The 27,843-nt window shown below is 43.0% G+C and overlaps 1 protein-coding gene across 1 annotated transcript in view; it reads left to right on the top strand.

The window, feature by feature from the left end:
- spns2 (spinster homolog 2 (Drosophila)) overlaps positions 1-27,843 on the top strand; it is a 133,971-nt gene that overhangs the window by 94,464 nt on the left and 11,664 nt on the right. Inside the window, exons 6-12 of the mRNA XM_041894558.2 lie at positions 4,656-4,798; positions 5,805-5,957; positions 6,098-6,287; positions 11,037-11,102; positions 12,302-12,400; positions 17,590-17,753; positions 27,092-27,128. Of these exons, the coding sequence (XP_041750492.1) occupies positions 4,656-4,798; positions 5,805-5,957; positions 6,098-6,287; positions 11,037-11,102; positions 12,302-12,400; positions 17,590-17,753; positions 27,092-27,128 (852 nt within the window). The remainder of the gene's footprint in view (positions 1-4,655; positions 4,799-5,804; positions 5,958-6,097; positions 6,288-11,036; positions 11,103-12,301; positions 12,401-17,589; positions 17,754-27,091; positions 27,129-27,843) is intronic.

Raw genomic sequence — 27,843 nt, 5'->3', positions numbered from 1 at the left:
AGCAAATATGGGGCAGGCTATTTAACGAACTAGACTATAATCTATAGCTTGCGGACCCCTGTTCTCTCCTGGAGTGAAAGGTATAATTTTTTCTTCATTTGTACTGTCTAGCTAGGGCCATCTACTTTCTTGACTTTTCCTACTAGCACTGACTTTGCTGATAACTTCTTTATTGAGGAAGAATAGACTTACTATGACTGTGATATGTGGTTGTCTCACCTAACTATCTTAAGATTAATTCACTAGCTGTAAGTCGCTATGGATAAGAGCATCTGCTAAATGACTAAAATGAACATGTAAAAATGCTATAATGTACTAACATTTGAATTGGAATTGATGACAACGCAATACATAAAAGACCGTAAATACACAACTTGAAGCAACCACATATTTAGCCATGGAGCATGTTTTGATTGGCCAGTGAGGGGCCAAGCCTCGACAACCACAACTTGTTTATTCATCTAAACCTAGCCCTTTCATGCCACCACCAGCTACTGCGCCCATAATTCCGTTTCTGAAAATAGCTAAAATATTTCTGACACCCCCCCAAACCTATAATACTACCGCCAACGCTAAGGTTTACCATTGTGTTAGGTTTGTTAGAGCCCTAGAACTCCTCTTCCCATAATTTTATTGCTACCTCAATTGAAACACTTTAGGACTCTTACCATAAAACTTTAACAGTCAGATAGCACAGTTAACAGCTCCTACAACAGCCCATTCCAGTAGTCATGGAGGAGGCCTCTGCTCCGAGTCTGTCCAGTTGAAGTACTTACGTGACAGCTCCTCCTCTCATTAACATTTATAGTTGGCCTGCCATTGAAAACAATCATCAAGGACTGAATGTTATATGGAAACTTTAAGGAGGGCATTTACCATCCCTTCCAGAACAGCAACATATAAAGCATTGTTAGACATGACATCTCTATTGACTTGGGTAAACGGGAAATCCATTTGTCCCGTTGTTTTGAGGGAGTAGGAACATGTCTGGAAAACAAATTGTCATGGGGAAGGAGGGACGGGAGGATTGTTCCAGTCAAAGTTGTCATGCTGACCCTTCAATAAAACAATCCCACAATCCCCCAGGAGAGTGGGAGAGAGAGAGAGAGTAGAAAAGAGGAGAGGAACGATTGATTAATCACCGCCAGTCCGCCATTGCTCGGACAGAGAAAAACAACAAACACATGAAAAGCCTTTCTTACCAGCAGCCATATCCTGCTTTGAGGAAAAAACACTTTGCACCGCTTTCCGCTTGTTTTCCACTCCCCGGAGCTGCTCAGGACTGGCCGCCTTCCTGGAGGGAGGGATGGATGGATGGAGGGAGTGAAGGAGGGGAGGGGGGTATAGAGAAGGTAGAGAAGTAGCAGGGAGGGAGAGATGGATACCGGCGTTGCTCGATAGTTAACCCCCTTACCTTCACTTACTGGACAGAAAAGGGGTGTACAGTCGTGGTCAAAAGTATTGGTCTTCACAAAGTTTGCTGCTTCAGTGTTTTTGTATATTTTTGTCAGATGTTGCTATGGTATACTGAAGTATAATTACAAGCATTCCATAAGTGTCAAAGGCTTTTATTGACAATTACATTAAGTTTATGCAAAGAGTCAATATTTGCAGTGTTGACCCTTCTTTTTCAAGACCTCTGCAATCTGCCCTGACATGCTGTCAATTAACTTCTGGGCCACATCCTGACTGATGGCAGCCCATTCTTGCATAATCAATGCTTGGAGTTTGTCAGAATTTGTGGGTTTTTGTTTGTCCACCCACCTCTTGAGGACTGACCACACATTCTCAATGGGATTAAGGTCTGGGGAGTTTCCTGGCCATGGACCCAAAATGTCGATGTTTTGCCACTTAGTTATCACATTTGCCTTATGGCAAGGTGCTCCATCATGCTGGAAAAGGCATTGTTCGTCACCAAACTGTTCTTGGATGGTTGGGAGAAGTTGCTCTCGGAGGATGTGTTGGTACCATTCTTTATTCATGGCTGTGTTCTTAGGCAAAATTGTGAGTGATTCCACTCCCTTGGCTGAGAAGCAACCCCACACATGAATTGTCTCAGGATGCTTTACTGTTGGCATGACACAGGACTGATGGTAGCACTCACCTTGTCTTCTCTGGACAAGCTTTTTTCCAGATGCCCCAAACAATCGGAAAGGGGATTCATCAGAGAAAATGACTTTACCCCAGTCCTCAGCAGTCCAATCCCTGTACCTTTTGCAGAATATCAGTCTGTCCCTGATGTTTTTCCTGGAGAGAAGTGGCTTCCTCGCTGACCTTCTTGACACCAGGCCATCCTCCAAAAGTCTTCGCCTCACTGTGCGTGCAGATGCACTCACACCTGCCTGCTGCCATTCCTGAGCAAGCTCTGCACTGGTGGTGCCCCGATCCCGCAGCTGAATCAACTTTAGGAGACGGTCCTGGTGCTTGCTGGACTTTCTTGGGCGCCCTGAAGCCTTCTTCACAACAATTGAACCTCTCTCCTTGAAGTTCTTGATGATCCGATAAATGGTTGATTTAGGTGCAATCTTACTAGCAGCAATATCCTTGCCTGTGAAACCCTTTTTGTGCAAAGCAATGATGACGGCACGTGTTTCCTTGCAGGTAACCATGGTTAACAGAGGAAGAACAATGATTTCAAGCACCACCCTCCTTTTAAAGCTTCCAGTCTGTTATTCTAATCAATCAGCATGACAGAGTGATCTCCAGCATTGTCCTCGTCAACACTCTCACCTGTGTTAACGAGAGAATCACTGACATGATGTCAGCTGGTCCTTTTGTGGCAGGGCTGAAATGAGGTGGAAATGTTTTTGGGGGATTAAGTTCATTTTCTTGGCAAAGAGGGACTTTGCAATTAATTGCAATTCATCTGATCACTCTTCATAACATTCTGGAGTATATGCAAATTGCCATCATAAAAACTGAGGCAGCAGACTTTGTGAAAATTAATATTTGTGTCATTCTCAAAACGTGATGTATAGTGAAGGTAAGGACAGTAGTGTAGTGAGATAGAGTTTCTGAATAGTTACCCTCTAACCCTCAAAATGGATGGAAGGAGGGATGGATGGATGGATAGAGAGGATTTAGGAGTAGTGGTGAGGAAGAGATAGCTGTGTTGCTGGACAGCTAACCCTAACCCTCATACACTGGGCCTAACCCTCTCAACCCTCACACTCTAGGCAGGAAAAATGGATGAAAGGAGGGAGGAAGATCTCTAACCCTCTAACCCTCCCACACTGGGCAGGAAAGACCTACTAGGACCTGCAACCTAACCCTTGACCTCTGATTACAGCGAGGTATTCCACTGGCATAGCGTCAGAGTCGGAGGCCAGAGTGACTTACAAGGTCCCGCTTTCATCTCAATGAATGATCACGTAATAAGAAGACACGAATGGGCAAGTGGACTTGTGAAAAACAACCTGTTATTTGAGATTCTGTCTGTCTGTGGTTTTGTACTTTACGGCTTCATGCTTTCCACTGAGGCGCTACAGGACTGGCTGTGGCACTGAGGATGTATCACAGCATTAGATGGAATACTCTCGTGTGACAGAGCAGAGGAAACAGCTTTTATTACTGCGAACGCCTCAGTAGGCAGTGATACAGTCCTCTAAACTGAATTATGAGGTAAGACTGCTGCAGATATTATATATTTGGAGAACATGGAAAAATCCTACAAAAACGTGCTCATGCACTCACGCTCAGGCACGCAGACATGCACACAGGCAGGCACGAACACACACACATACTGCATCAGCCGGCTGGTTATGAATACGGATCCCGTAAAAAAAATACTGTGGTGAATTTAATCTGGCAGACAGAATTGGTTTTGTGTGTATTCTCACCTCTTTCCTGTGGGCAACAAAACCTAATGACAAACAACTCCCACAAACACACACAATCTCTCTCTCTCCCTCTATTTCTCTCTCTCTCTGTCTCTCTCTCTCCTTCTCTCTCTCTATTCGTCAATCTAACCACTTTCTCTCTCTCTCTCTCTCTCTCTCCTTTCTTTCTTTCTTTCTTTCTTTCTTTCTTTCTTTCTTTCTTTCTTTCTTTCTTTCTTTCTTTCTTTCTTTCTTTCTTTCTTTCTTTCTTTCTTTCTTTCTTTCTTTCTTTCTTTCTTTCTTTCTTTCTCTCTCTCTCTCTCTCTCTCTGCAGTGAGACTTATAAAAGATGATGAAGGAGATAGTAGAGGATTGCCAGAGAGACTAGTAACGGCACATATCACACAAAGAACATCTCTCAGAGAGAAAAAAGACTCCCTTCCCTAAACACACACAGAACACTATCAGACCTAGAGGGCTTGTACATGACACCAAGCATATCGCAAGACACAATGGGACCGCTCTGCAGTCACTCAACATGCACTTATAAAAGGACTTGTTATTTTGACATGGCAAAGTAGGTACCAGACATCCCTCCCAGATTTCCGTACAGAGCTATCCTGTATCTTTGCCTTTATATTTATCTGGTATTCTTGCAGGCACAGTAACTTTAGCCCAATTGTCCATTGGGCAACCTCATAACAGTACTGTTACAGTGACACAGTAAAAATGTCTGTAATGTAAAATGTGCCGTATCTTTTCATAAGCCACTGTGTTGTCTCTGTAGGTTTCAGTATGGGATACCTGTCCTCATAAGCTGCTGTGTTGTGTCTATAGGTGTCTCCAGTGCTGGGGATGATAGCAGGGACCCTGATCCTGTTCTTCGTGCCTGAGCCCAAGAGAGGCCATGCTGACCAGCTAGGAGGACGCATCAAACATCGCACCTCCTGGCTCTGTGACATGAAGGCCCTGGCCAAGAAGTAAGATACCTCAGTTAACTTCCATTAATCTGATGTACCTTTACTTATCTATTTGGGTTGGCATGAGAGAGAGAGAGAGAGACAAAGTGAGGGAGACAGCGCAAGAGAGAGAGAAAGAGAGAGAGAGAGAGAGAGAGAACGAGAGAGAGAGAGAGACAACGCGAGGGAGACACCGCAAGAGAGAGAGAGAGAGTGAGGGAGAGAGAGAGCGAGACAAAGTGAGGGAGACAGCGCAAGAGAGAGAAAGAGAGAGAGAGAGAGAGAACGAGAGAGAGAGAGAGACAAAGCGAGGGAGACACCGCAAGAGAGAGAGAGAGAGTGAGGGAGAGAGAGAGCGAGAGAGAGAGAGAGACAAAGCGAGGGAGACACCGCAAGAGAGAGAGAGAGAGTGAGGGAGAGAGAGAGCGAGACAAAGTGAGGGAGACAGCGCAAGAGAGAGAAAGAGAGAGAGAGAGAGAGAACGAGAGAGAGAGAGAGACAAAGCGAGGGAGACACCGCAAGAGAGAGAGAGAGAGTGAGGGAGAGAGAGAGCGAGACAAAGTGAGGGAGACAGCGCAAGAGAGAGAGAGAGAGTGAGGGAGAGAGAGAGCGATAGAGCCATAATAGAATGTCTACAAAGTCTGTGAAGTCAGTGTCACGCTAAATGAGCATGCAATCTAATCTACATTAGTGAGACAATTTTTTTGGCTGCACAGTACACTTCACCTGAACATGAAGGCCCTGGCCAAGAAGTAAGATACCTCAGTTAACTTCCATTAATCTGATGTACCTTTACTTATCTAATTGGGTTGGCATGAGAGGGAGAGAGAGACAGAGAGAGAGACAGAGAGAGAGACAGAGAGAGAGAGAGAGAGAGAGAGAGAGAGAGAGAGAGACAGAGAGAGAGAGAGAGAGAGAGGAGAGAATATTTGTTTAGGCTTTCCTTTTGTGCTTCAGCATCTGACTGAGATTGCATACTGCAGATAAATAAATAATTAATGGTGTTGTGTGTGTTCCTCCCTTCTAGCCGAAGCTATGTGTTCTCCTCCCTGGCGTCTGCTGCGGTGTCGTTCGCCACGGGGGCATTTGGCATGTGGATCCCTCTCTACCTGTTCAGGGCTCAGGTGGTACAGAAGACAGCAGAGGCCTGCACTAAAGACATCTGCAGCAGCAAGGACAGGTCAGAGTTTACTCTTGAGTTCTCCGTTTTATTAACCTGATCTGAGTCATTTATAACCTCTTGCTGTCCACTAACAATTCACTCTAGTGATATGAAATGTCTTTGCTTCTCTCTCACCTCTCCCCCTGGTCTCTGTGCAGTCTGATCTTTGGTGCGATCACATGTGTTACGGGGCTGTTGGGGGTTGTGATCGGAGCAGCCACCACCCGCCTGTGTCGTCAGAAGACCGAGCGGGCGGACCCCCTGGTGTGTGCCGTCAGCATGCTGGGCTCAGCCATCTTTGTCTGCCTCATCTTCGTCGTGGCCAAGAAGAGCATCATAGGAGCTTATGTGAGTGGTCTAGTTACAAAGCTGTCTTTACTCACAAACATGTATCATACCGTTACGATCTTCGCTTCAAACATGTATCATACCATTAAGATCTTCGCTTCAAACATGTATCATACCGTTACGATCTTTGCTTCAAACATGTATCATACCGTTACGATCTTCGCTTCAAACATGTATCATACCATTACGATCTTCGCTTCAAACATGTATCATACCGTTACGATCTTCGCTTCAAACATGTATCATACCGTTACGATCTTCGCTTCAAACATGTATCATACCGTTACGATCTTCGCTTCAAACATGTATCATACCGTTACGATCTTCGCTTCAAACATGTATCATACCGTTACGATCTTCGCTTCAAACATGTATCATACCGTTACGATCTTCGCTTCAAACATGTATCATACCGTTACGATCTTCGCTTCAAACATGTATCATACCGTTACGATCTTCGCTTCAAACATGTATCATACCGTTACGATCTTCGCTTCAAACATGTAACATACCGTTACGATCTTCGCTTCAAACATGTATCATACCGTTACGATCTTCGCTTCAAACATGTATCATACCGTTACTATCTTCGCTTCAAACATGTATCAAACCGTTACGATCTTCGCTTCAAACATGTATCATACCGTTACGATCTTCGCTTCAAACATGTATCATACCGTTACGATCTTCGCTTCAAACATGTATCATACCGTTACGATCTTCGCTTCAAACATGTATCATACCGTTACGATCTTCGCTTCAAACATGTATCATACCGTTACGATCTTCGCTTCAAACATGTATCATACCGTTACGATCTTAGCTTCAAACATGTATCATACCGTTACGATCTTCGCTTCAAACATGTATCATACCATTACGATCTTCGCTTCAAACATGTATCATACCGTTACGATCTTCGCTTCAAACATGTATCATACCATTACGATTTTCGCTTCAAACATGTATCATACCATTACGATCTTCGCTTCAAACATGTATCATACCGTTACGATCTTCGCTTCAAACATGTATCATACCGTTACGATCTTCGCTTCAAACATGTATCATACCGTTATGATCTTCGCTTCAAACATGTATCATACCATTACGATCTTCGCTTCAAACATGTATCATACCGTTACGATCTTCGCTTCAAACATGTATCATACCGTTACGATCTTCGCTTCAAACATGTATCATACCGTTACGATCTTCGCTTCAAACATGTATCATACCGTTACGATCTTCGCTTCAAACATGTATCATACCGTTACGATCTTCGCTTCAAACATGTATCATACCGTTACGATCTTCGCTTCAAACATGTATCATACCGTTACGATCTTCGCTTCAAACATGTATCATACCATTACGATCTTCGCTTCAAACATGTATCATACCGTTACGATCTTCGCTTCAAACATGTATCATACCGTTACGATCTTCGCTTCAAACATGTATCATACCGTTACGATCTTCGCTTCAAACATGTATCATACCGTTACGATCTTCGCTTCAAACATGTATCATACCGTTACAATCTTCGCTTCAAACATGTATCATACCGTTACGATCTTCGCTTCAAACATGTATCATACCGTTACGATCTTCGCTTCAAACATGTATCATACCGTTACGATCTTCGCTTCAAACATGTATCATACCGTTACGATCTTCGCTTCAAACATGTATCATACCGTTACGATCTTCGCTTCAAACATGTATCATACCGTTACGATCTTCGCTTCAAACATGTATCATACCGTTACGATCTTCGCTTCAAACATGTATCATACCATTACGATCTTCGCTTCAAACATGTATCATACCATTACTGCCTGGGCCTGTATTCATAAAGCGTCTCAGAGTAGAAGTTCTGATCTAGGGAGTTTTTCCTAGCCGCCGTGCTTCTACATCTGCATTGCTTGATGTTTGGGGTTTTAGGCTGGGTTTCTGTATAAGCACTTTGAGACATCTACTGATGGAAAAAGGCCTTTAGAAATACATTTGATTTAATTTGATCAGTTTCGCCTTTTAGATGATAATTAATACAATTATAGGGACAGAGGAGACCTGATGGGTATACTACAAAGTAGGATCAACCAGCTAACGTGCCTAAATATTCTGAAATAACTTCTTATTTTGTAGAAAGAAAAGCTTGAAATGGGCATGGTCTAATTGATTCAACAACCAAAAACACATATCTAAGTTTAGCTTTCATAATAAACCAGAAAATCAATAGTTATTTCTGGTTGTTTATCAAAGTTAGCTGGCTAACTCATTGATCCTGCTTTGTAGTATACCCCTCTGATCCTAGATCAGCACTCCTACTCTGAGACTCTTTGTGAATACAGGGCCAGACATTCCAACGGCACACAAGGTCACATGCCCTGGCTGGAAGACTATGCAAACCAACATGTTTATGGGAATTAGGATATTTTCCATCTTCGTCATTATTATTGCTCAGGTTGTTGAAAGTCAGTTCCTACTCTTTTGTCTCTGATAAGAGCGTAAAATGTGTTCTCTGTGAGTCACAAAAAAAATGCCACAGTGCATTGTTCCTGTCTGGGGCAGCGATTGTTAAAAGCTGCGCTCTTTCCTGCTTTACATGGCAATTAAACAAGCAAACACCCTGTGCATTCCCACCGCAGCACTGTGGGCCCGTTTCCTTTTGACCTGATAGACACAGTATAAACCCCTGGCCTCGACAAAGATGGCTAGCCGGTCCCAGATCTGTGTGTACTGTCTTGCCGACTCCTATGGCCATTTGTTACGCATATGAGTTGGCAAGACAGCACAAACAGATCTGGGACTAGGCGAAGAGATGGCTTCTTTCTGAGGACAGCCATCCCAGAGTAGCCTAGACCTTTCATTTACAGACCAGTGTGCCTCTCTGCCTGGCTAGGGGCATCCTGCCCATTTACTGAGACCTATGTGGGCTCATATGAAGTCAACAGGAGTTGACTTTTACAGGTCAAGAGCAGGTCTGCCCTACATTTTTATGTGGCAGGCCTCCATAGAGAGGTAGCATATTTCAGGGAGATATGAGGACACCTTGGCAGCAGGGCAGCCAGACACAGTAGTAGAGATGTATGATACAGGCTTGGAGTTCAGGGCAGTATTCATGGATGATATCTCCAGACAACTGTACATATTAAATATCCTCTCGTTTTATGGTGGCTGTTACAAATTGTTACTGTGACAACTCTAGTTACATTGCTAAGCACTGACAGATGTGGTGTTGAAGATAGTGACACCACGGTGGTGTGAGGCAGGGCACAGCGGCCATGACTGTCTCGCTGTCTGTTTGGGGTGTGATTTGGAGTCTAGATCCAGACAGCTGTTGTCTCACAGGCAGGCTGACCGGCTGATCTGAGAAGAGTTCGTTTGAGGTTCTGTTTCCCAGGAGGCTGTGTGTCAGTCACGGTGTCTGAATGGCAGGTTAACAGTCTGCACTACTTCCAGACCGAGAGTGTCTATCTAACCCCTGCTGGGAGTGTGTGTGTGTGTGTGTGTGTGTGTGTGTGTGTGTGTGTGTGTGTGTGTGTGTGTGTGTGTGTGTGTGTGTGTGTGTGTGTGTCAGTTGGACATAGATCCTCCAGTCCTCCATTGCCAACCGCGATACATTGGATTCTATCGCAACCAAATCCCTCTGGATCCATTACTAGAAAGCATTTGTTTCGCCACACAGCCTTGCCAGCTGCTCAGGGCTTGCTTTAAGTAGAGATGTCAAGAGACTATGTACACATTCTCCTGAATGTCAAGTCCCTCTATGTTATTCAATATCTGTATTTTAAATTATCGTTACAACGTACCCATACACAAAAATGTATGCACGCATGACTGTAAGTCGCTTTGGATAAAAGCGTCTGCTAAATGGCATATTATTATTATTATTATAACGTGAGAGCCAGGGATATGAACTCGATGGTTGTTAATTTGTGGGAACCCTTGTTGAGTTGATCTGTTGTTGTGAGACCAGAAGAGTGAGAACATTTTGTCCACTAAAGGAATATACAGTCGTGGTCAGAAGTTTTGAGAATGACACAAATATTAATTTTCACAAAGTCTGCTGCCTCAGTTTTTATGATGGCAATTTGCATATACTCCAGAATGGTATGAAGAGTGATCAGATGAATTGCAATTAACTGCAAAGTCCCTCTTTGCCATGAAAATGAACTTAATCCCCCAAAAACATTTCTACCTCATTTCAGTCCTGCCACAAAAGGACCAGCTGACATCATGTCAGTGATTCTCTCGTTAACACAGGTGAGAGTGTTGACGAGGACAAGGTTGGAGATCTGTCATGCTGATTGAGTTAGAATAACAGACTGGAAGCTTTAAAAGGAGGGTGGTGCGTGAAATCCTCTGTTAACCATGGTTACCTGCAAGGAAACACGTGCGTTGCACAAAAAGGGCTTCACAGGCAAGGGTGCAATTTTTTACTTAACCCCAGTTCAATAAGCCCAGAATGAAGCAGTCCATCCCTGTATAATGTGACCACAGCATACTAGCATGTTTCCAGACAGACCACAGCAACTGAAGCATTTTAATTCCCTGTGTTTTCGGACATCCGCAAGACGAGAGAAACCTTTTGACTTTCACTTCTTTCACTCTCATGGGCTGTGTCCTAGTCTGTGCAGGGTGAAACTCAGATCAGACAGTCCTAATGATTGGTATTTAATATCCCTCTTTCTTTCTTTCTTTCTTTCTTTCTTTCTTTCTTTCTTTCTTTCTTTCTTTCAGGTCTGTATCTTCATAGGAGAAACGCTGCTCTTTCTGAACTGGGCCATCACGGCGGACATTTTAATGGTACGTACTGAGAAAAACCTATACTTATCGTCTGTAGCTTACCACTGGAAACGTCTAATACTGTACTACTGTAACAAAGGGTGGTTATCTCTTCTGGTGCAATTTGAGTTTCTTATTTTGAGTTATGAAATGAGTGCCTGTAACAGTGACAGGGAGCTTGTATATATCGGATGGGGCTCAGTCATCATAATTATGCCCTTGACCACGCTTGATGCATACACCACTCATGGAAAGACAAAATGCATGGGACAGCTCTTTTTCAGATAGGCCATTTTTTTGTGTCTCAGACCTGGGTTCAAATACTTTTAATTGAGCTTGGAACCAATACAATAGTCGCAGAACTGCAAATCTACCCATCTGGAACTCCAGGGAGGCTAAAGTAAACACTAAATGTATTTCAAAAGATATCAAATAGTATTTGAACTCAAGTCCCAAAGAAATGATCTAGGAGGGTAGCTCGGAACTTGCTTGTGTGTGTGAGCCAAATGAAATGGGGCTTCCTGTAAAGTGAAAGCACCAGCCAAACTCATTCATCTGCCGTCAGACTAGACACACTGGTGAGTTAGCTTGCAGAGGGGAGAGGAGAGGAGACAGGAAAGTCAGCCGCAGAGCAGAGGCCCATACGGCACTTACTGTACTACTGTGTTAGACATGCACGCACGCACACACAGAGTTCTAATCTAACTGGAGATGACAAGCCTGGAGGTCTTTGGCTGTGAGGTGGACTGAACTTGCATAATTGAGGACTCCTGAAGTTGTTATTGTTTTAATGTGGACGGACGGACGGATGGATGGATAGCAGTGGAGGCTGCTGAGGGGAGGACTGTTCATAATAATGGCTGGAACGTAGCAAATGGAATGGTATCAAACACATGGAAACCATGTGTTTGATGTATTTGATACCATTCCATTTATTCCGCTCCAGACATTACCACGAGCCCGTTCTCCCCAATTAAGACACCACCAACCTCTTATGATGGACAGATCCTTCCTTCTACATCCCTAGTCGCCAGCTCCTCCATCGTTTCAACTCACTCTCTATCTCTCTCTGTTATGTGACGATGTGTTATATCTAATGTGATTGAATGTGGAACTTTATGATCTTTTTTTAATATGTGATGATGAAACATGTGAAGCAAAAGAAATGTCTGCACAAGAAGCCAGTAAAGTCTCATCTGATCTTTATCATCTCTCTGCAGTATGTTGTCATCCCGACTAGGAGGGCCACAGCGGTTGCCTTCCAGGGCTTCACTTCCCATCTCTTGGGGGATGCTGGAAGCCCATACCTTATAGGCCTGGTAAGAATACTCTACTCTCTCTGTGTGTGTGTGTGTGTGTGTGTATGTGTGTGTGTGTGTGTATGTGTATGTATGTGTGTGTGTGTGTGTGTGTGTGTGCATGCGTGTGTGTGTGTGTATGTGTGTGTGTATGTGTGTATGTGTGTGTGTGTGTGTGTGTGTGTGTGTGTGCATGCGTGTGTGTGTGTGCATGCGTGTGTGCATGCATGCATTTATATGTGAGTACTGTGTGTGAGAGTCACTTGGGATCCATAGTCTTATAGTGTGAATGAATAGGTTGTTAAATACAATACTCTATATGTATCATAACACATATTCACACTATTCACTCATCACTTGATGCTATTTAGTAGCCTTTGTCTGAGTATGGCATTGCAAGGTTAAGTGAGGTTGGTACCACAACAGCTTTTAACAAACCTCCCATTGGGACTAGTAGTGAACAGAGGTGTGACTTCACTTCGCCAGTCCTCTGCTAATTTCTGCCAACCCACTTTCCAGTAAAGCCAGTTCCCATGGGGACACCATTATGACTAGTAGTCAGGACCAGAGAACATGGCTCTTACTGGCAATCACATTCTCAAGGCCACACACTGCTCTCTTAAGTTGTCCCTCTGGTCTCCTAAATGCCTGGCCTGACACTGCATCCTTGCATAGACAATAGCTTCAGCCCCCACTCCTATACCATCCTGTCAGTGGCTATGACGACACTAGCTCCGGGTGCAGGTTCTGAACGTTTCACCAAGATGAAAGAGGTATAGCAAGCGTCCATGACATTACTATACCGTTCCAGGTCCATTCCAGAAGGGGGAAAAAAAACACATTTCACCCCTAGCTGCCAACTGGCATTCCAGTCATTCCGGAGAGAAAGGATCATAGGAGCACTTTCCAAGTTAAACAGTAACCCCATGGAAGTGGCCCTCTACTCTGCTCTGTGGTCGACCTGGGAGAGAGCCCTTGAGCTGGGAGGTTACACACACTGTGTCCCCACACACTCAATGACCACATGCCTAAATACGCGTTGCAGGGGATAAAGGGTGAGGTGGACTGCCCTGAGAAGCCTATCTGGGTATGAATAACTTCCTTATCTCCTCCCATACTGAATAATTTACACAATATACTATTAGCCAAAGATGTGCTTCTGAAGCTGAAGTTGACCGCATGCCATGAAGTGAGGTGGTTTCACCTGAGTATGGTTGAATAGAGTTCAGTTATCTCCCATACTGAAACTCTTACACACTATTCAAATAGTTATAGTATTGCTCAAAGCTGTTCCTCTAAACAGGCAGTAGTTGTTAATGTTTAATGCATGCTTTGGTTTTAGCAAATGGTTTTAGAGAAAAGCCAGTGCTCTTAAGCTTGTTCTACTTTGTGGTAGTGTTAGATATTTACATTGTTGTTCTACTGCAGTCCCTCAGGCCCTTAGGCTCAGTGTACAGAAAGAGCCAACAGCGAAAGTAACGTTGGTCTTTGATTAGAGAATCAAACTCAGGCCTGGGGATTCACTGGGGATAGGCAGAACAGTGACAGCAGATACGGAAGTTATTTAAGAAAAAAATAAATATATATATATATATATGAAACATGAAACTACTAAGGTAAAAGACTGGGTAACCTCCAAGCGGTGACACACATTTAAATTGAGAAAAACAAAAGATAAAAGTAAACTCTCAGAAACTCAAATCCCAAAGCCTAGATCTGACAGAGACAAAATGGTGTGTTGTTTTTACTTGACAAAAGATTTCTTGATCTAGGTTACGTAATACAGTCACTACTTCCTCTTGTAGTCATGGACATTGCACTGTGTCAACACTGCATTAGTCTCAAGCATTTCTGTCTGTCTGACCTGAGGAACTGTGTGGTTTGAACTGTCTCACAACGCTCTCACATTTGATGGAGAGGATGAGGTAGAGGACCAACCATAGTCTTGGCACATTACATTTCTGACAACAAGAAAAAGCTCCAACATGAGGCATTTGCTCGTCGACAAAGATGAGAATGCTACACAATATGTCAGAATATCAGCGCTTCTCTTTCTCCTTTCTCAGAACCTAGCGATTAGCCTTCTAAAAGTCGGTTGTCCTCATTCACCCATTCTCCATCGGGAGTACAATACATTTTGGCCTTAAGTTTAGTTTACAAATCTCTACATATTAAACATTCATTGGTTCTATTTATCAGGGCATGGGTATTGTTTCAAAATGTATTACCTGGGTTTAGGAAATCTCATAAGCTTTTAGCTAACCCTTCCCCTTTAACCTAACTCCTAACCTTACCCCTAACCTTAACCCTAACCCCTAGCCTAGCTGATGTTAGCGTTAGCCACCTAGCCACCTAGCTAATGTTAGCCACAACAAATTGGAATTTCTAACATATCATACGTTTTGAAAATGCGTAACATATTGTACGTTTTGTAAATTCGTAACATTTCATACAAATTGTAAATCATAACATATCATACAAAATGGATGATGGACATCCACAATCTAATACATACCATGTGAAACGTAACCTATCAAAATAATTCACTTAGAGTTTCTCGGATTTATGTACAGAAAAATATGAAATGCTCTGAGACCAGGTTGCTGTGATTCACACAATTCCCCCGGACATATCATCCCTCCCTGAATGTCGCAGACCTCCAGACCAAGGAGACCAGGCCCAGAATGCCCTGAATGCGTCACCATGCAGTGACTCCTCTATCTCTCACTGGCCCGGCGGTTTAGCAGGCCGGTGTGATGGGCTCATCATGACGCACTCTACCTACTCACAACCCTCCTGCCTCCACACCCGCCACCCCCCACCACAAGAATGAACAGAGTCTACAGACCTGAAATCACAGGAAAACATGTCAGCCGTTCATCGCTTAGCAACCACAGAATAAAGCAGCCTTGAGCCACCCACTTGGTGCAGAGTTAGGTTTTTACAAGTACATGTGCTGCCCAAATATTAGACCTGCATTAGAGACGTGCGCTCAGAGGATCATGAACCGAAGCAGCCACAGTGCATTGCCTTTATATATTGATGGAGGTTGTGTGTTAAAATGAACTGGGCTCCCACTGTATCCTGCAGTACTGGCCCTTCTTATTGAGTGACAAGCCATTCATCCACAGTATATAGTCCCCCTTGTACCAGCACGTAGGCCAAAGTGGCTGACAAGTACAAACCATAGCTTCAGGGAAGAATATAATGAACTAGTGTAAAGACACATGTAACTGTACGTGTGTAAGCGGGGGTGCGTGTGTGTGTGTGTGTGTGTGTGAGTGGTAAATGGCTAGAGGCAGAGTGGGTGGCGATGTAATGTCATGAAACAATCTCCCTGCAATCTAGCAAGAAATGCCTTGTAATGGATCATTTGACATGCACTATGTATTTTTAGATTCAGACTAGCAAGGACTGCCCACACATACATTTGTGCACGCATACAGTCATACACTCACACTCACATACTCTTTCTTTTTCTCTCTCTCTCCCTCCCTTTCTCTCTCTCTCTCCCTCCCTTTATCTCTCTCTCTCTCTCTCTCCCTCCCTTTCTCTCTCTCTCTCTCTCTCTCTCTCTCTCTCTCTCTCTCTCTCTCTCTCTCTCTCTCTCTCTCTCTCTCTCTCTCTCTCTGTCTCTCTCTCTGTCTCTCTCTGTCTCTCTCTCTGTCTCTCTCTGTCTCTCTGTCTCTCTCTGTCTCTCTCTGTCTCTCTCTGTCTCTCTCTGTCTCTCTCTCTCTCTCTCTCTCTCTCTCTCTCTCTCTCTCTCTCTCTCTCTCTCTCTCTCTCTCTCTCTCTCTCACAAACACACACACACTCACTCACTCATGTCAGCACTTCTCCCCTCCCTAGGGAGACACTGACTATCCTGATGCTAACAAATAATCAACTCAGGGTGACCTATGTCCCCAGAGAGAGAGAGTAAAAGTGAGAGAGGGAGCGAGAGTAAAAGCGAGAGAGGGAACTGGCTCTGCAGCAGGAGGAGTCTGTCAGTCAGTCAGTCGTCACAGGGAATACCTCAGCACTGTCAGCAGCACTAATCTCTGTTATAACCAACATCATCCTGCCTGTCTGTCTTTACCTTTTTCAATTCAATTCAATCTAACTATTTATCCTCTCAGGGGAAATTAAGAAAGGTAAGTCAGGGACGCTGGGCTGTCATGGCACGAATGAATGTTCTGTGTTCCCCATCTGCCATTCTCCACAGAACTTTGAGGAACACTGGCCAACCTGCACACACAGTCTGTGTGTTTGTGTGTGTGTGTCAGCACTTTAGTAAGACTATCCCCCAGCTGTTGTTTTCTTTAGCACATTGGGTGAAGGACCAGGGCAACACTCAGCTCTGGAGAACACTACTCTACTCTAACCTTGTATGAAATTACTGAATACGCTGCTTGGAATTTCTACCCTCATAGACATTTGTGTATGAGTGTGTGTGTGTGTGTGTACAGAAATATGTTGTGTATGAACAAAAAATGTGTGTGTATGTGTGTGTGTTTCGTAACATTGCCTCCTTTTTGTGTTTGAAATATTAATCTGTTAAGTGTGTTACTTTACATTATTGATTTGCCTAATGGATCGGGGACAATATGTATGGATTAGCCCTGAAGCCTGTAGCAGTCAGAGGAGCTCATGTAACTCACTACTACTGTATAGATACAACAGCACAAATCTTTTATTTACATTTCATATAGCCTTTAGCGTCTGTTGCAGGATCTGAGCATGCTATCCAGAGATGAGCTATTTTCTGCTTTGATAACTTTACATAAGAGTCAAATTAGGCATTTGTTGAATGAATCTCTTGCTAAATGAATCACACACTATAATTATGCAACGCACTATAATGGTAATGAGCACTAGGTTTGATGCAGAAACGTTATATGCCTGTTTCCTGGACACAGATCAGCCCTTGACTAAAAAGTATCTTAAATGGAGATTCTCCATTGAGAATGCTTTGTAGTACAGGAATTGGGCTTCTCTTGATCTGGGAAACCGGCCAGAATAGTAATATTAGTGATCACTACAGGTGACTTGGAAAGACACAGTAGTGTGCATAATGACAATAGCATATTTGTAATCCTTTACTGTTGTTTCACTCTCTCTCTCTCTCTCTCTCTCTCTCTCTCTCTCTCTCTCTCTCTCTCTCTCTCTCTCTCTCTCTCTCTCTCTCTCTCTCTCTCTCTCTCTCTCTCTCTGTGTGTGTGTGTGTCCAGATATCGGACGCCCTCCAGAAGAGCTACACTAGGTCGGTGCTATGGCAGTTCCTCAGTTTGGGTTATGCCCTCATGCTCTGTCCTTTCGTCATCGTCCTGGGTGGCATGTTCTTCCTGGCAACCGCCCTCTTCTTCCTCGACGACAGGGACAAAGCAGAGAAACAGTGAGTCTCTCTTGCTTTAAAACTGCACAATTTCCTCTCCACCCTGTGGCATAATGTGTAGAATTGCAGGAAATTAGCTTTAAAATGGCCAACAAGAGGGGCGTGAACAGTTTGAACAGTTTGGGTCGTATGGGTTGCGAGGTGTGGGTTTGTTACTACACCGATAAATGACAACATCCATCCGGACCTTTGCCATCTAGGAAATGTGTGTGACCGGACATTCTCAAATAGTAGTTGAGCACCCCTGGTCTATATGTTGGAGTTCAGGCTTTATGAAACGTTTAAGTAGGAAATTGTATGCATTTTGACCATTACAGAGTAGGATGGCAAGTCTCAAAAAAGGCATTTCAGTCAAACATATTTCATTGCTTTTAGAAACGGCTCACAGAGCTTGTTCTTCCACTCACAGCTGTCCCCCAGTGTTATTTATGAATATGGTATGTTAAGGAAACAATACAGACCAAATTGACTCTCTTCAGTTTTATTCACGTGTTCTACAGCTTTGTGAAGATAGTGGGGGTGACATGGACAGGCAATGTAACATCCGTAACGTTTTTTAGGAAAGGTTATTGTAAAACATGCACCTTACATCTGATCATCTTGAAACTTTCTCTGTAAAGCTAACTTTCATCAAGGTTTTACATGTCCATTTCATGTACCATCCATAATGCTTCTTATTTGCTTTATTTCACCAACATGTCAATATTTACAAGTCCGCTTTTTGGGGTATACACTCCCCCAAGGGGTACTGTAGACACACACATCAAAAGTTTCATTTATATTTTGTTTGTCCATTCTGTAAGACATTAAAGTTGTGATTCTGCGTGCAAATGTAAAGTCCATAACGCTGGAATCGCCCAGAGAGGTAAACAGAGGGGAAGCGATCAGGGTCAGGGGAGAGAAAGTGTTTCAGGCTTTGTCAAAAGGGGCTAGAGTCAGCTGGGAGCAGGGGGGAACGACTAGCCTCTCTCATTGAAGCAACGGAAGTTCAAGGCCAACCGCGGTACTGCAGGCATTGTAAGCAGAAAACAGGATCCCCCATTATAGTGAATGGAAAGATGGCGATCTTTGTGGTCAAGCTTTGTGTAAATAAAAAATGTAATTGAAGACAATCATGATACCAAGAATTGCTTCTAATACACCAGATGTATGTCCTTGAACCGATTAATTTTAAATCGCACACAGAAGAAGTTAGGGCTAGATCGAAATGTACAGAATGGTTACCTGGAGGAAAATAGGGGAGGGTCATGCTTTTCAAATTGTTGTCAAGGGGAGGGTTTAGTATTTTTAAAATCTAGTCCAGGGTAGGGTCATGTAATTTGTAATGAATGAAATGTCAATATCTCTCAGTGTTTTAGAATTCGTTGCTTATTAGGCTATATATGGATGTGTGCCTGATGCTGCCCCTCATCGCTGATTCTCCGCTGGGTGCGCAATATCAGGTGCGCCTTTAAACTATTAAGTGTGGTCTCAATCAAATGATCCATAGCCTATAGGCTATAGGGTATGAAGTGCATGCTTGGAGAACCACAGAGCAAAGTTATATTTCTAATATACAGTACCAGTCAAAGGTTTGGACATACCAACTCATTCAAGGGTTTTTCTTTATTTTTACTATTTTCTACATTGTAGAATAATAGTGAAGACATCAAAACTATGAGATAACACATATGTCTCGGACCTGCAAATACGATGAAAGATTCATGCAATGCTTTTACTATAAAGGGAATCTTTCCATCCCTTCTCTTGTCCACGGTGGTCTGCGAACCCACAACCTTCTGGCCTGCAGCCCTGTGTACTATCAAAATTCCTGGGTTGCCATGTAGTGCTTAGAGGACGAAGAACAGTTTCTAAAACTGCATATCTAAGGCTCTGGTCTGTCCAAAAAATTAGTGTAAACGGTAGACATGTTCTCTGCTATTCATTTTGTTTTCATTATTATTTTGGATATAGGGGAGGGTCTTTTTTTTTTCAAGCGTTAATGGAGAGTTTAGGTAAAATATATTTTGCTGAAGGGAGGGCCATCCATTTCCATTTCAGATAGGTCTGATTTTCTCCATGTAACCCTTATTATAAATAACGTTCACTCCCGTATTAGGATAATTTAGTTGCTAATGGCAGCTTGCAATAACCCGGTCGGCCTTCAACTGAGCTAGCCTTCAATGTCACTTCCTGGAGTAGCTCAAACTGCGCATGTTATGTCTCCATGAGACGCCATCTTAACCGACTTCAATTCGCTATTGAGTCTTCACATAGGAATGAATGGTATCACGTGATCAATGGCTTTGTTCATTCATATATGCAGTCATTGGCTGGGAGGGAGAGGATGCTGCAACTCTTTACCTTAAACCTGTAGGCTGTGCCAGGCCTGTCAAACAAGATGCAGAGCCAGAGAAACCGGGAATACCTAGTCAGTTGCACAACTGAACGTATTCAACTGAAATGTGTCTTCCACATTTAATCCAACCCCTCTGAATCAGAGAGGTGCAGGGGGCTGCCTTAATTGACATCATCGGCGCCCAGTGAGCAGTTATTAGGGACAGAACGGCAGATTTTTTGCACTTTGCCGGCTTGGGGATTTGAACCGAAAAACTTTCGGTTACTGGCCCAACGCTCTTAACTGCTAGGCTACCTGCCTCTTAGGTCTCCCGCCTGACAGTCCCCTGGACAATAGAAACACTGTCGCTATAGTGCCCTCCACTCCTCCCTGTCAGCTAAAAGAGGAAAGTGCTCTGTCCGTCCAAGCAGAGCTGACCCAAGCTGTTCCAACAAGCCATCACATTATTAAACTCTGCTTACTTTGCCTTTCATGAGCTACCACCCCTCATGTACAGTTGAAGTCGGAAGTTTACATACACTTAGGTTGGAAGCATTAAAACTAGTTTTTCAACCACTCCACAAATTTCTTGTTAACAAACTATAGTTTTGGCAAGTCGGTTAGTACATCTACTTTGTGCATGACACAAGTAATTTTTCCAAAAATTGTTTATAGACAGATTATTTCACTTATAATTCACTGTATCACAATTCCAGTGGGTCAGAAGTTTACATACACTAAGTTGACTTTGCCTTTAAACAGCTTGGTAAATTCAAAAAAATTATGTCATGGCTTTAGAAGCTTCTGATAGGCTAATTGACATCATTTGAGTCAATTGGAGGTGTACCTGTGGATGTATTTCAAGGCCTACCTTCAAACTCAGTGCCTCTTTGCTTGACATCATGGGAAATTCAAAAGAAATCAGCCAAGACCTCAGAAAAAACATTGTAGACCTCCACAAGTCTGGTTCATCCTTGGGAGGAATTTCCAAACGCCTGAAGGTACCACGTTCATCTGTACAAACAATAGTACGCAAGTATAAACACCATGGGACCACGCAGCCGTCATACCGCTCAGGAAGGAGACGCGTTCTGTCTCCTAGAGATAAACGTACTTTGGTGCGAAAAGTGCAAATCAATCCCAGAACAACAGCAAAGGATCTTGTGAAGATGCTGAAGGAAACAGGTACAAAAGTATCTATATCCACAGTAAAACGAGTCCTATATCGACATAACCTGAAAGGCCGCTCAGCAAGGAAGAAGCCACTGCTCCAAAACTGCCATAAAAAAGCCAGACTACAGTTTGCAACTGCACATGCGGACAAAGATCGTACTTTTTGGAGAAATGTCCTCTGGTCTGATGAAACAAAAATAGAACTGTTTGGCCATAATGACCATCGTTATGTTTGGAGGAATAAGGGGGTGGCTTGCAAGCCGAAGAACACCATCCCAACCGTGAAGCAAGGGGGTGGCAGCATCATGCTGTGGGGGTGCTTTGCTGCAGGAGGGACTGGTGCGCTTCACAAAATAGATGGCATCATGAGGAAGGAAAATTATGTGGATATATTGAAGCAACATCTCAAGACATTAGTCAGGAAGTTAAAGCTTGGTCGCAAATGGGTCTTCCAAATGGACAATGACCCCAAGCATACTTCCAAAGTTGTGGCAAAATGGCTTAAGGACAACAAAGTCAAGGTATTGGAGTGGCCATCACATAACCCTGACCTCAATCCTATAGAAAATTTGTGGGCAGAACTGAAAAAGCGTGTGCGAGCAAGGAGCAAGGAGGCCTACAAACCTGACTCAGTTACACCAACTCTGTCAGGAGGAATGGGCCAAAATTCACCCAACTTATTGTGGGAAGCTTGTGGAAGGCTACCCGAAACATTTGACCCAAGTTAAACAATTTAAAGGCAATGCTACCAAATACTATTTGAGTGTATGTACATTTCTGACATACTGGGAATGTGATGAAAGAAATAAAAGCTGAAATAAATAATTATCTCTACTATTATTCTGACATTTCACATTCTTAAAATAAAGTGGTGATCCTAACCTAATTTTTACTAGGATTAAATGTCAGGAATTGTGAAAAACTGAGTTTAAATGTATTTGGCTAAGGTGTATGTCAACTTCCGACTTCAACTGTATTTAACGCCCAAACATTCAAATTCTCCTACTCTCTCTTTTCAAACAAAAACACATAAAGCACACACATACGTTGAGGGCATAGAAATGTGGCATCTCATACCCATACAAGGTCAAGACAAACACAGAGTCAACCACTCTTTTCGGGTGCTGCTGTTCCTTCTTTATGTTGTTCCTCTTTTATTTTTGTTATTTTATTTTGGGCAAAAAATTTTTTATCGAGTTGACTCCAATAATGTCTTCAGCTCCTCTCTGAAACAACTTCCTTACTGTTGGAGAGTGCCATGGGGCAATGTTAAAGCAGGATGTCAGTCTGTACCTCCTCACCCCTCGGGCCTGACCACTGATGGTTCCCACAATGCACTTTAGTAATAGAGAAGATTTCAGGAGACAGGGACAGTCAGGAGCCTTAGATTAATTTAATTTGTTTAGTCTCAAATTACTTTGGCATTTACTCTACATAATAATATGATAATATATGCGAATATAATCAATATTTTCATTTTCCATATCATGAGGTCATCAAGAGGGTAATATATCATACAAGTGTAAGTTATTCTTCTATCACACAGAGTCCGATAAATTTGAATAATAATAAGCATTACCTTTGAATAGAGTAAGGACCGCGTCCATCCAGGGTTGGGGTCATTTCCATTTCAATTCAGTCAATTCAGGAAGTAAACCTAAATTACATTTCCAATTCTCTCCTCAATGCTTCTCTATGAATTGACCCCAACCATTACAGAAGGACTACTTGTGTCCAGGGATATGTAGCTCTACCTACAGTGAATATATTGTCCCACCACTATCACCATGGACCATCACGCCTCAGAGCTCTTGTCATGTTACAGGTTACAACTAGCCTCTCTCTATATAATATTTAGATCATAAATAGAGTTCATTCATGAACCGTATACAGTATATGTATAGCGTACTTTATAGAGCAGGGCTATTGATGTACCAGTGCAGAGCGGTTCTGACTGGTAGACTTCAGCAGTAGCAGCAATCTTATGTAACACTCTTCAAATAGCATTACACAGATAACAACAACAGGATTGTCAAAAACAACAACGACTTCGATGTAGAGTTATTCCTAGGGCTGTCCCCGACAAAAAAAAATCTTGGTCGACCAAGAGTAGTCTGTTCTGTTTAAACATGTATTTTTCCATATATAGACACATCCTATGTGTTTTAATCAAATCAACTATATTCACTGAGCTTGTCTGATGATTTAAGCACACTGTTTGTTTAAATCATTAAGACACACAAATGACTAGAGGGGGTCCAACCAGCAAATGATTTGATTGTGCCGGGCTCAGACTTGCTGCGCTGTGTTAAAAAAAAGACAGCGAGTGACTAGCACCCGTTGTCTCTCTCTCCTCCCTGCTGCAGCGACCACCACAGAACGTCAAAGTGTTTATCGCGCTGTCCTTGTTGCTGAAGCTACAACATAATTACAGCCATTTCTGACTGAAATGTTCTGTTACCGAAATCCCTCATTTGTTTAGGAAAAATATTCCCAATTCCCTCAACCCTTGTTCTCTTTACGTGACACATGTATAAATCGCATGCGCGTGACCAATAGGGCCTGACCTATAACATATCATAATCATATGAATAAATTGGTTATAACAAACTCTGAACACCGTAACAGCAAAATGGATGCAGAGGACGTGACAAATATACTCGAAACTGGGGAATGTTAACTGATTGCTCATGAGGTAGAGGGGAAGTCAGATGTGTGGAATAAATGTGACTAAATACACCTCCGCTGTCTTCAACCAGGATCTCAGCGATCACTGCCTCATTGCCTGCGTCCGTAATGGGTCCGCGATCAAACGACCACCCCTCATCACTGTCAAACGCTCCCTAAAACCCTTCAGCAGGCCTTTCTAATTGACCTGGCCCGGGTATCCTGGATGGATATTGACCTCATTCCGTCAGTAGAGGATGCCAGGTTGTTCTTTAAAAGTGCTTTCCTCTCCATCTTAAATAAGCATGCCCCATTCAAAAAATTCAGGAACCAATATACACAATCAGTTAGGAAAGCAAAGGCTAGCTTTTTCAAACAGAAATGTGCATCCTGTAGCACTAACTCCAAAAGGTTTTGGGACACTGTAAAGTCCATGGAGAATAAGAGCACCTCCTCCCAGCTGCCCACTGCACTGAGGCTAGGAAACACTGTCACTACCGATAAATCTACGATAATCGAAAATTTCAACAAGCAGGCCATTCTTTCCACCTGGCTACCCCTACCCCGGCCACCAGCTCTGCCCCCTCCGCTGCAACTTGCCCATGCCCCCCCTGCTTCTCCTTCACCCAAATTCAGATAGCTGATGTTCTGAAAGAGCTGCAAAATCTGGACCCCTACAAATCTGCTGGGCTAGACAATCTGGACCCTTTCTTTCTAAAATGAGCCGCCAAAATTGTCGCAACACCTATTACTAGCCTGTTCAAACTCTCTTTCGTATCGTCTGAGATCCCCAGAGATTGGAAAGCTGCCGCGGTCATCCCCCTCTTCAAAGGGGGTGACACTCTAGATCCAAACTGATACAGACCTAAATCCATCCTGCCCTGCCTTTCGAAAGTATTTGAAGGCCAAGTTAACAAACAGATCACCGACCATTTCGAATCCCACTGTACTTTCTCCGCCATGCAATCTGGTTTCCGAGTTGGTCATGGGTGCACCTCAGCCACGCTCAAGGTCCTAAACGATATTATAACCGCAATCAATAAAAGACAGTACTGTGCAGCCGTCTTCATCGACCTGGCCAAGGGTTTCGACTCCGTCAATCACCGCATTCTTATTGGCAGACTAAATAGCCTTGGTTTCTCAAATGACTGCCTCGCCTGGTTCACCAACTACTTCTCAGATAGAGTTCAATGTGTAAAATCGGAGGGCCTGTTGTCTGGACCTCTGGCAGTCTCTATGGGGGTGCCACAGGGTTCAATTCTCAGGCCGACTATTCTCTATGTATATCAATGATGTTGCTCTTGTTGCTGGTGACTCTCAGATCCACCTCTACGCAGACGACACCATTTTGTATACATCTGGCCCTTCATTGGACACTGTGTTAACAAACCTCCAAACAAGCTTCAATGCCATACAGCACTCCTTCTTGGCCAGGTCGCAGTTGTAAATGAGAACTTGTTCTCAACTGGCTTACCTGGTTAAATAAAGGTGAAATAAAATAAAATAAATAAATAAAATATGGCTTTTTCTTTGCAACTCTACCTAGAAGGTCAGCATCCCGGAGTTGCCTCTTCACTGTTGACGTTGAGACTGGTGTTTTGCGGGTACTATTTAATGATGCTGCCAGTTGCGGACCTATGAGGCGTCTGTTTCTCAAACTAGATACTCTGATGTATTTGTCCTCTTGCTCAGTTTTGCACCGGGGCCTCCCACTCCTCTTTCTATTCTGGTTAGAGCCAGTTTGCGCTGTTCTGTGAAGGGAGTAGTACAAAGCGTTGTACGAGATCTTCCGTTTCTTGGCAATTTCTCGCATGGAATAGCCTTCATTTCTCAGAACAAGAATAGACTGATGAGTTTCAGAAGAAAGTTATTTGTTTCTGGCCATTTTGAGCCTGTAATCGAACCCACAATTGCTGATGCTTCAGATAGTCAGCTAGTCTCAAGAAGGCCAGTTTTATTGCTTCTTTAGTCAACAGTTTTCAGCTGTGCTAACATAATTGCAAAAGGGTTTTCTAATGATCAATTAGCCTTTTAAAATGATAAACTTGGATTAGCAAACACAATGTGTCATTGGAACACAGGACTGATGGTTGCTGATAATGGGCCTCTGTACGCCTTTGTAGATATTCCATAAAAAATCAGCAGTTTCCAGCTACAATAGCCATTTACAACATTAACAATGTCTACACTGTATTTCTGATCAATTTGATGTTATTTTAATGGACAAAAACATTGCTTTTCTTTCGAAATCAAGGACATTTTTAAGTGACCCCAAACTTTTGAACGGTAGTGTATATATATTTTTTGTGCTACTGCTCGACTAAAGAAATCCCGGTTGACCAACAGCATATCGACCAAACAATCGAACAGTCTACTAAATTGGGTCAGCCCTAGCTTTTCCACATTCACAAACAGGCTATATATAGCAGCTCAAATACCCCTGATTTACACATTTTCTCCTGACTTGACAATTGCAGCCCTTTTTACGAGTCTGTCCTTAAATATTCTGTGATATTTTTAAAAGCAAAGAAGCAGAAGGAGTGTACTCACTGGAGCAAGACTCTGTCTATTCACAGACTTATTATTTCTAGGTTGTCAGCTTTTTTTGGCTGAGGGGAGACCATTAATAGCTCAGCTAAGGCACACAGATGCCCCTAGACTTCACACACACATTATTCACCAACTTAGACTTACACACTCACACTCACATGCACTCGCAGACACACACACACAGGTGCACAAATACACACACACATGGCGTGAGAGCTCATCTGTGTCCTCTGCCATGGTTGGCACATCAGTGACTCCTCGTGAGGACAGTACAGTATAGGCTCGGCTGAACTCACTTCTGGGACGACCGCCTGAGGAGGCAAGAGAACAGATTGAACAGAAGTGTGCTTTAAAGAGAAGAGAAAGGACTTCAATAGACAGCAGGGAGACAGGGAGCATGTGAGGGAAGAAAGTGTGAGAAGAAGGCGTGAGAGACAGAAAAAATATGAAACAAATGGCCAGAAAAAGAGAGCAAAGCATAGTGTGGCAAGGGAAGCTATATTAGTCATAAATTGTATCCTCATACACACACACACTGACACGTTTTATTGCTTGCCTCTGGATGTTTAACTGAGCTTTATGTGTAGAATCTGTGGATTGTTCCTGACTGTCTTCTCTGTTCTGTTCTCAGATTGGCAGCAGTGACGCGACCACCCTCCTCAGTAAAGGTAAGACCAGGTACTTTTATATCACTCTTGAGTTTACGTGTATCTACCACTTAAGAGGTTAGATGTCAATTAAGTTTATCATCTACAGTGCCTTCCGTAATTATTGGGACAGTGAAACATTTGTTCTTCTTTTGGCTCTATACTCCAAACATGTGGATTTTAAATCAAACAATGACTATGAGGTTAAAGTGTAGACTGTCAGCTTTAAATTGAGGGAATTCTCATCCATATCGGGTGAACCGTTTAGAAAGTACAATACATTTTGTACATAGTCCCCCCCATTTTAAGGCACCAAAGGTATTGGGACAAATGACCTAATATGTGTATTAAAGTACTAAAAAGTATTTGGTCCCATATTCACATCACGCAATGACTACACCAAGCTTGTGACTCAACAAATTTGTCGGATGCATATTCTGTTTGTTTTGGTTGTGTTTCAGATTATGTTGTGCCCAATAGAAATTAATGGTAAATAATGTAGTGTCATTTGGAGTCACTTTTATTGTAAGTAAGAATATAATATGTTTGTAAACACTTCTACATTAATGTGGATGCTACCTTTATTACGGATAATCCTGTAATGATAAAGTATTCCTTCTAACCCCCCCCCCCCCAAATTGTAAAGTGGTTATCCCACTGGCTATAGGGTGAACGCACCAATTTGTGAGTCGCTCTGGCTAAGAGCGTCTGCTAAATGACGTTAATGTGCCCTTGA

Source organism: Coregonus clupeaformis, chromosome 13 (genome assembly GCF_020615455.1).
Source record: "Coregonus clupeaformis isolate EN_2021a chromosome 13, ASM2061545v1, whole genome shotgun sequence".
Taxonomy (NCBI): domain Eukaryota; kingdom Metazoa; phylum Chordata; class Actinopteri; order Salmoniformes; family Salmonidae; genus Coregonus; species Coregonus clupeaformis.
Note: the sequence above shows the minus strand (reverse complement) of the source record. Positions and strands in the feature narration are given on the sequence as shown.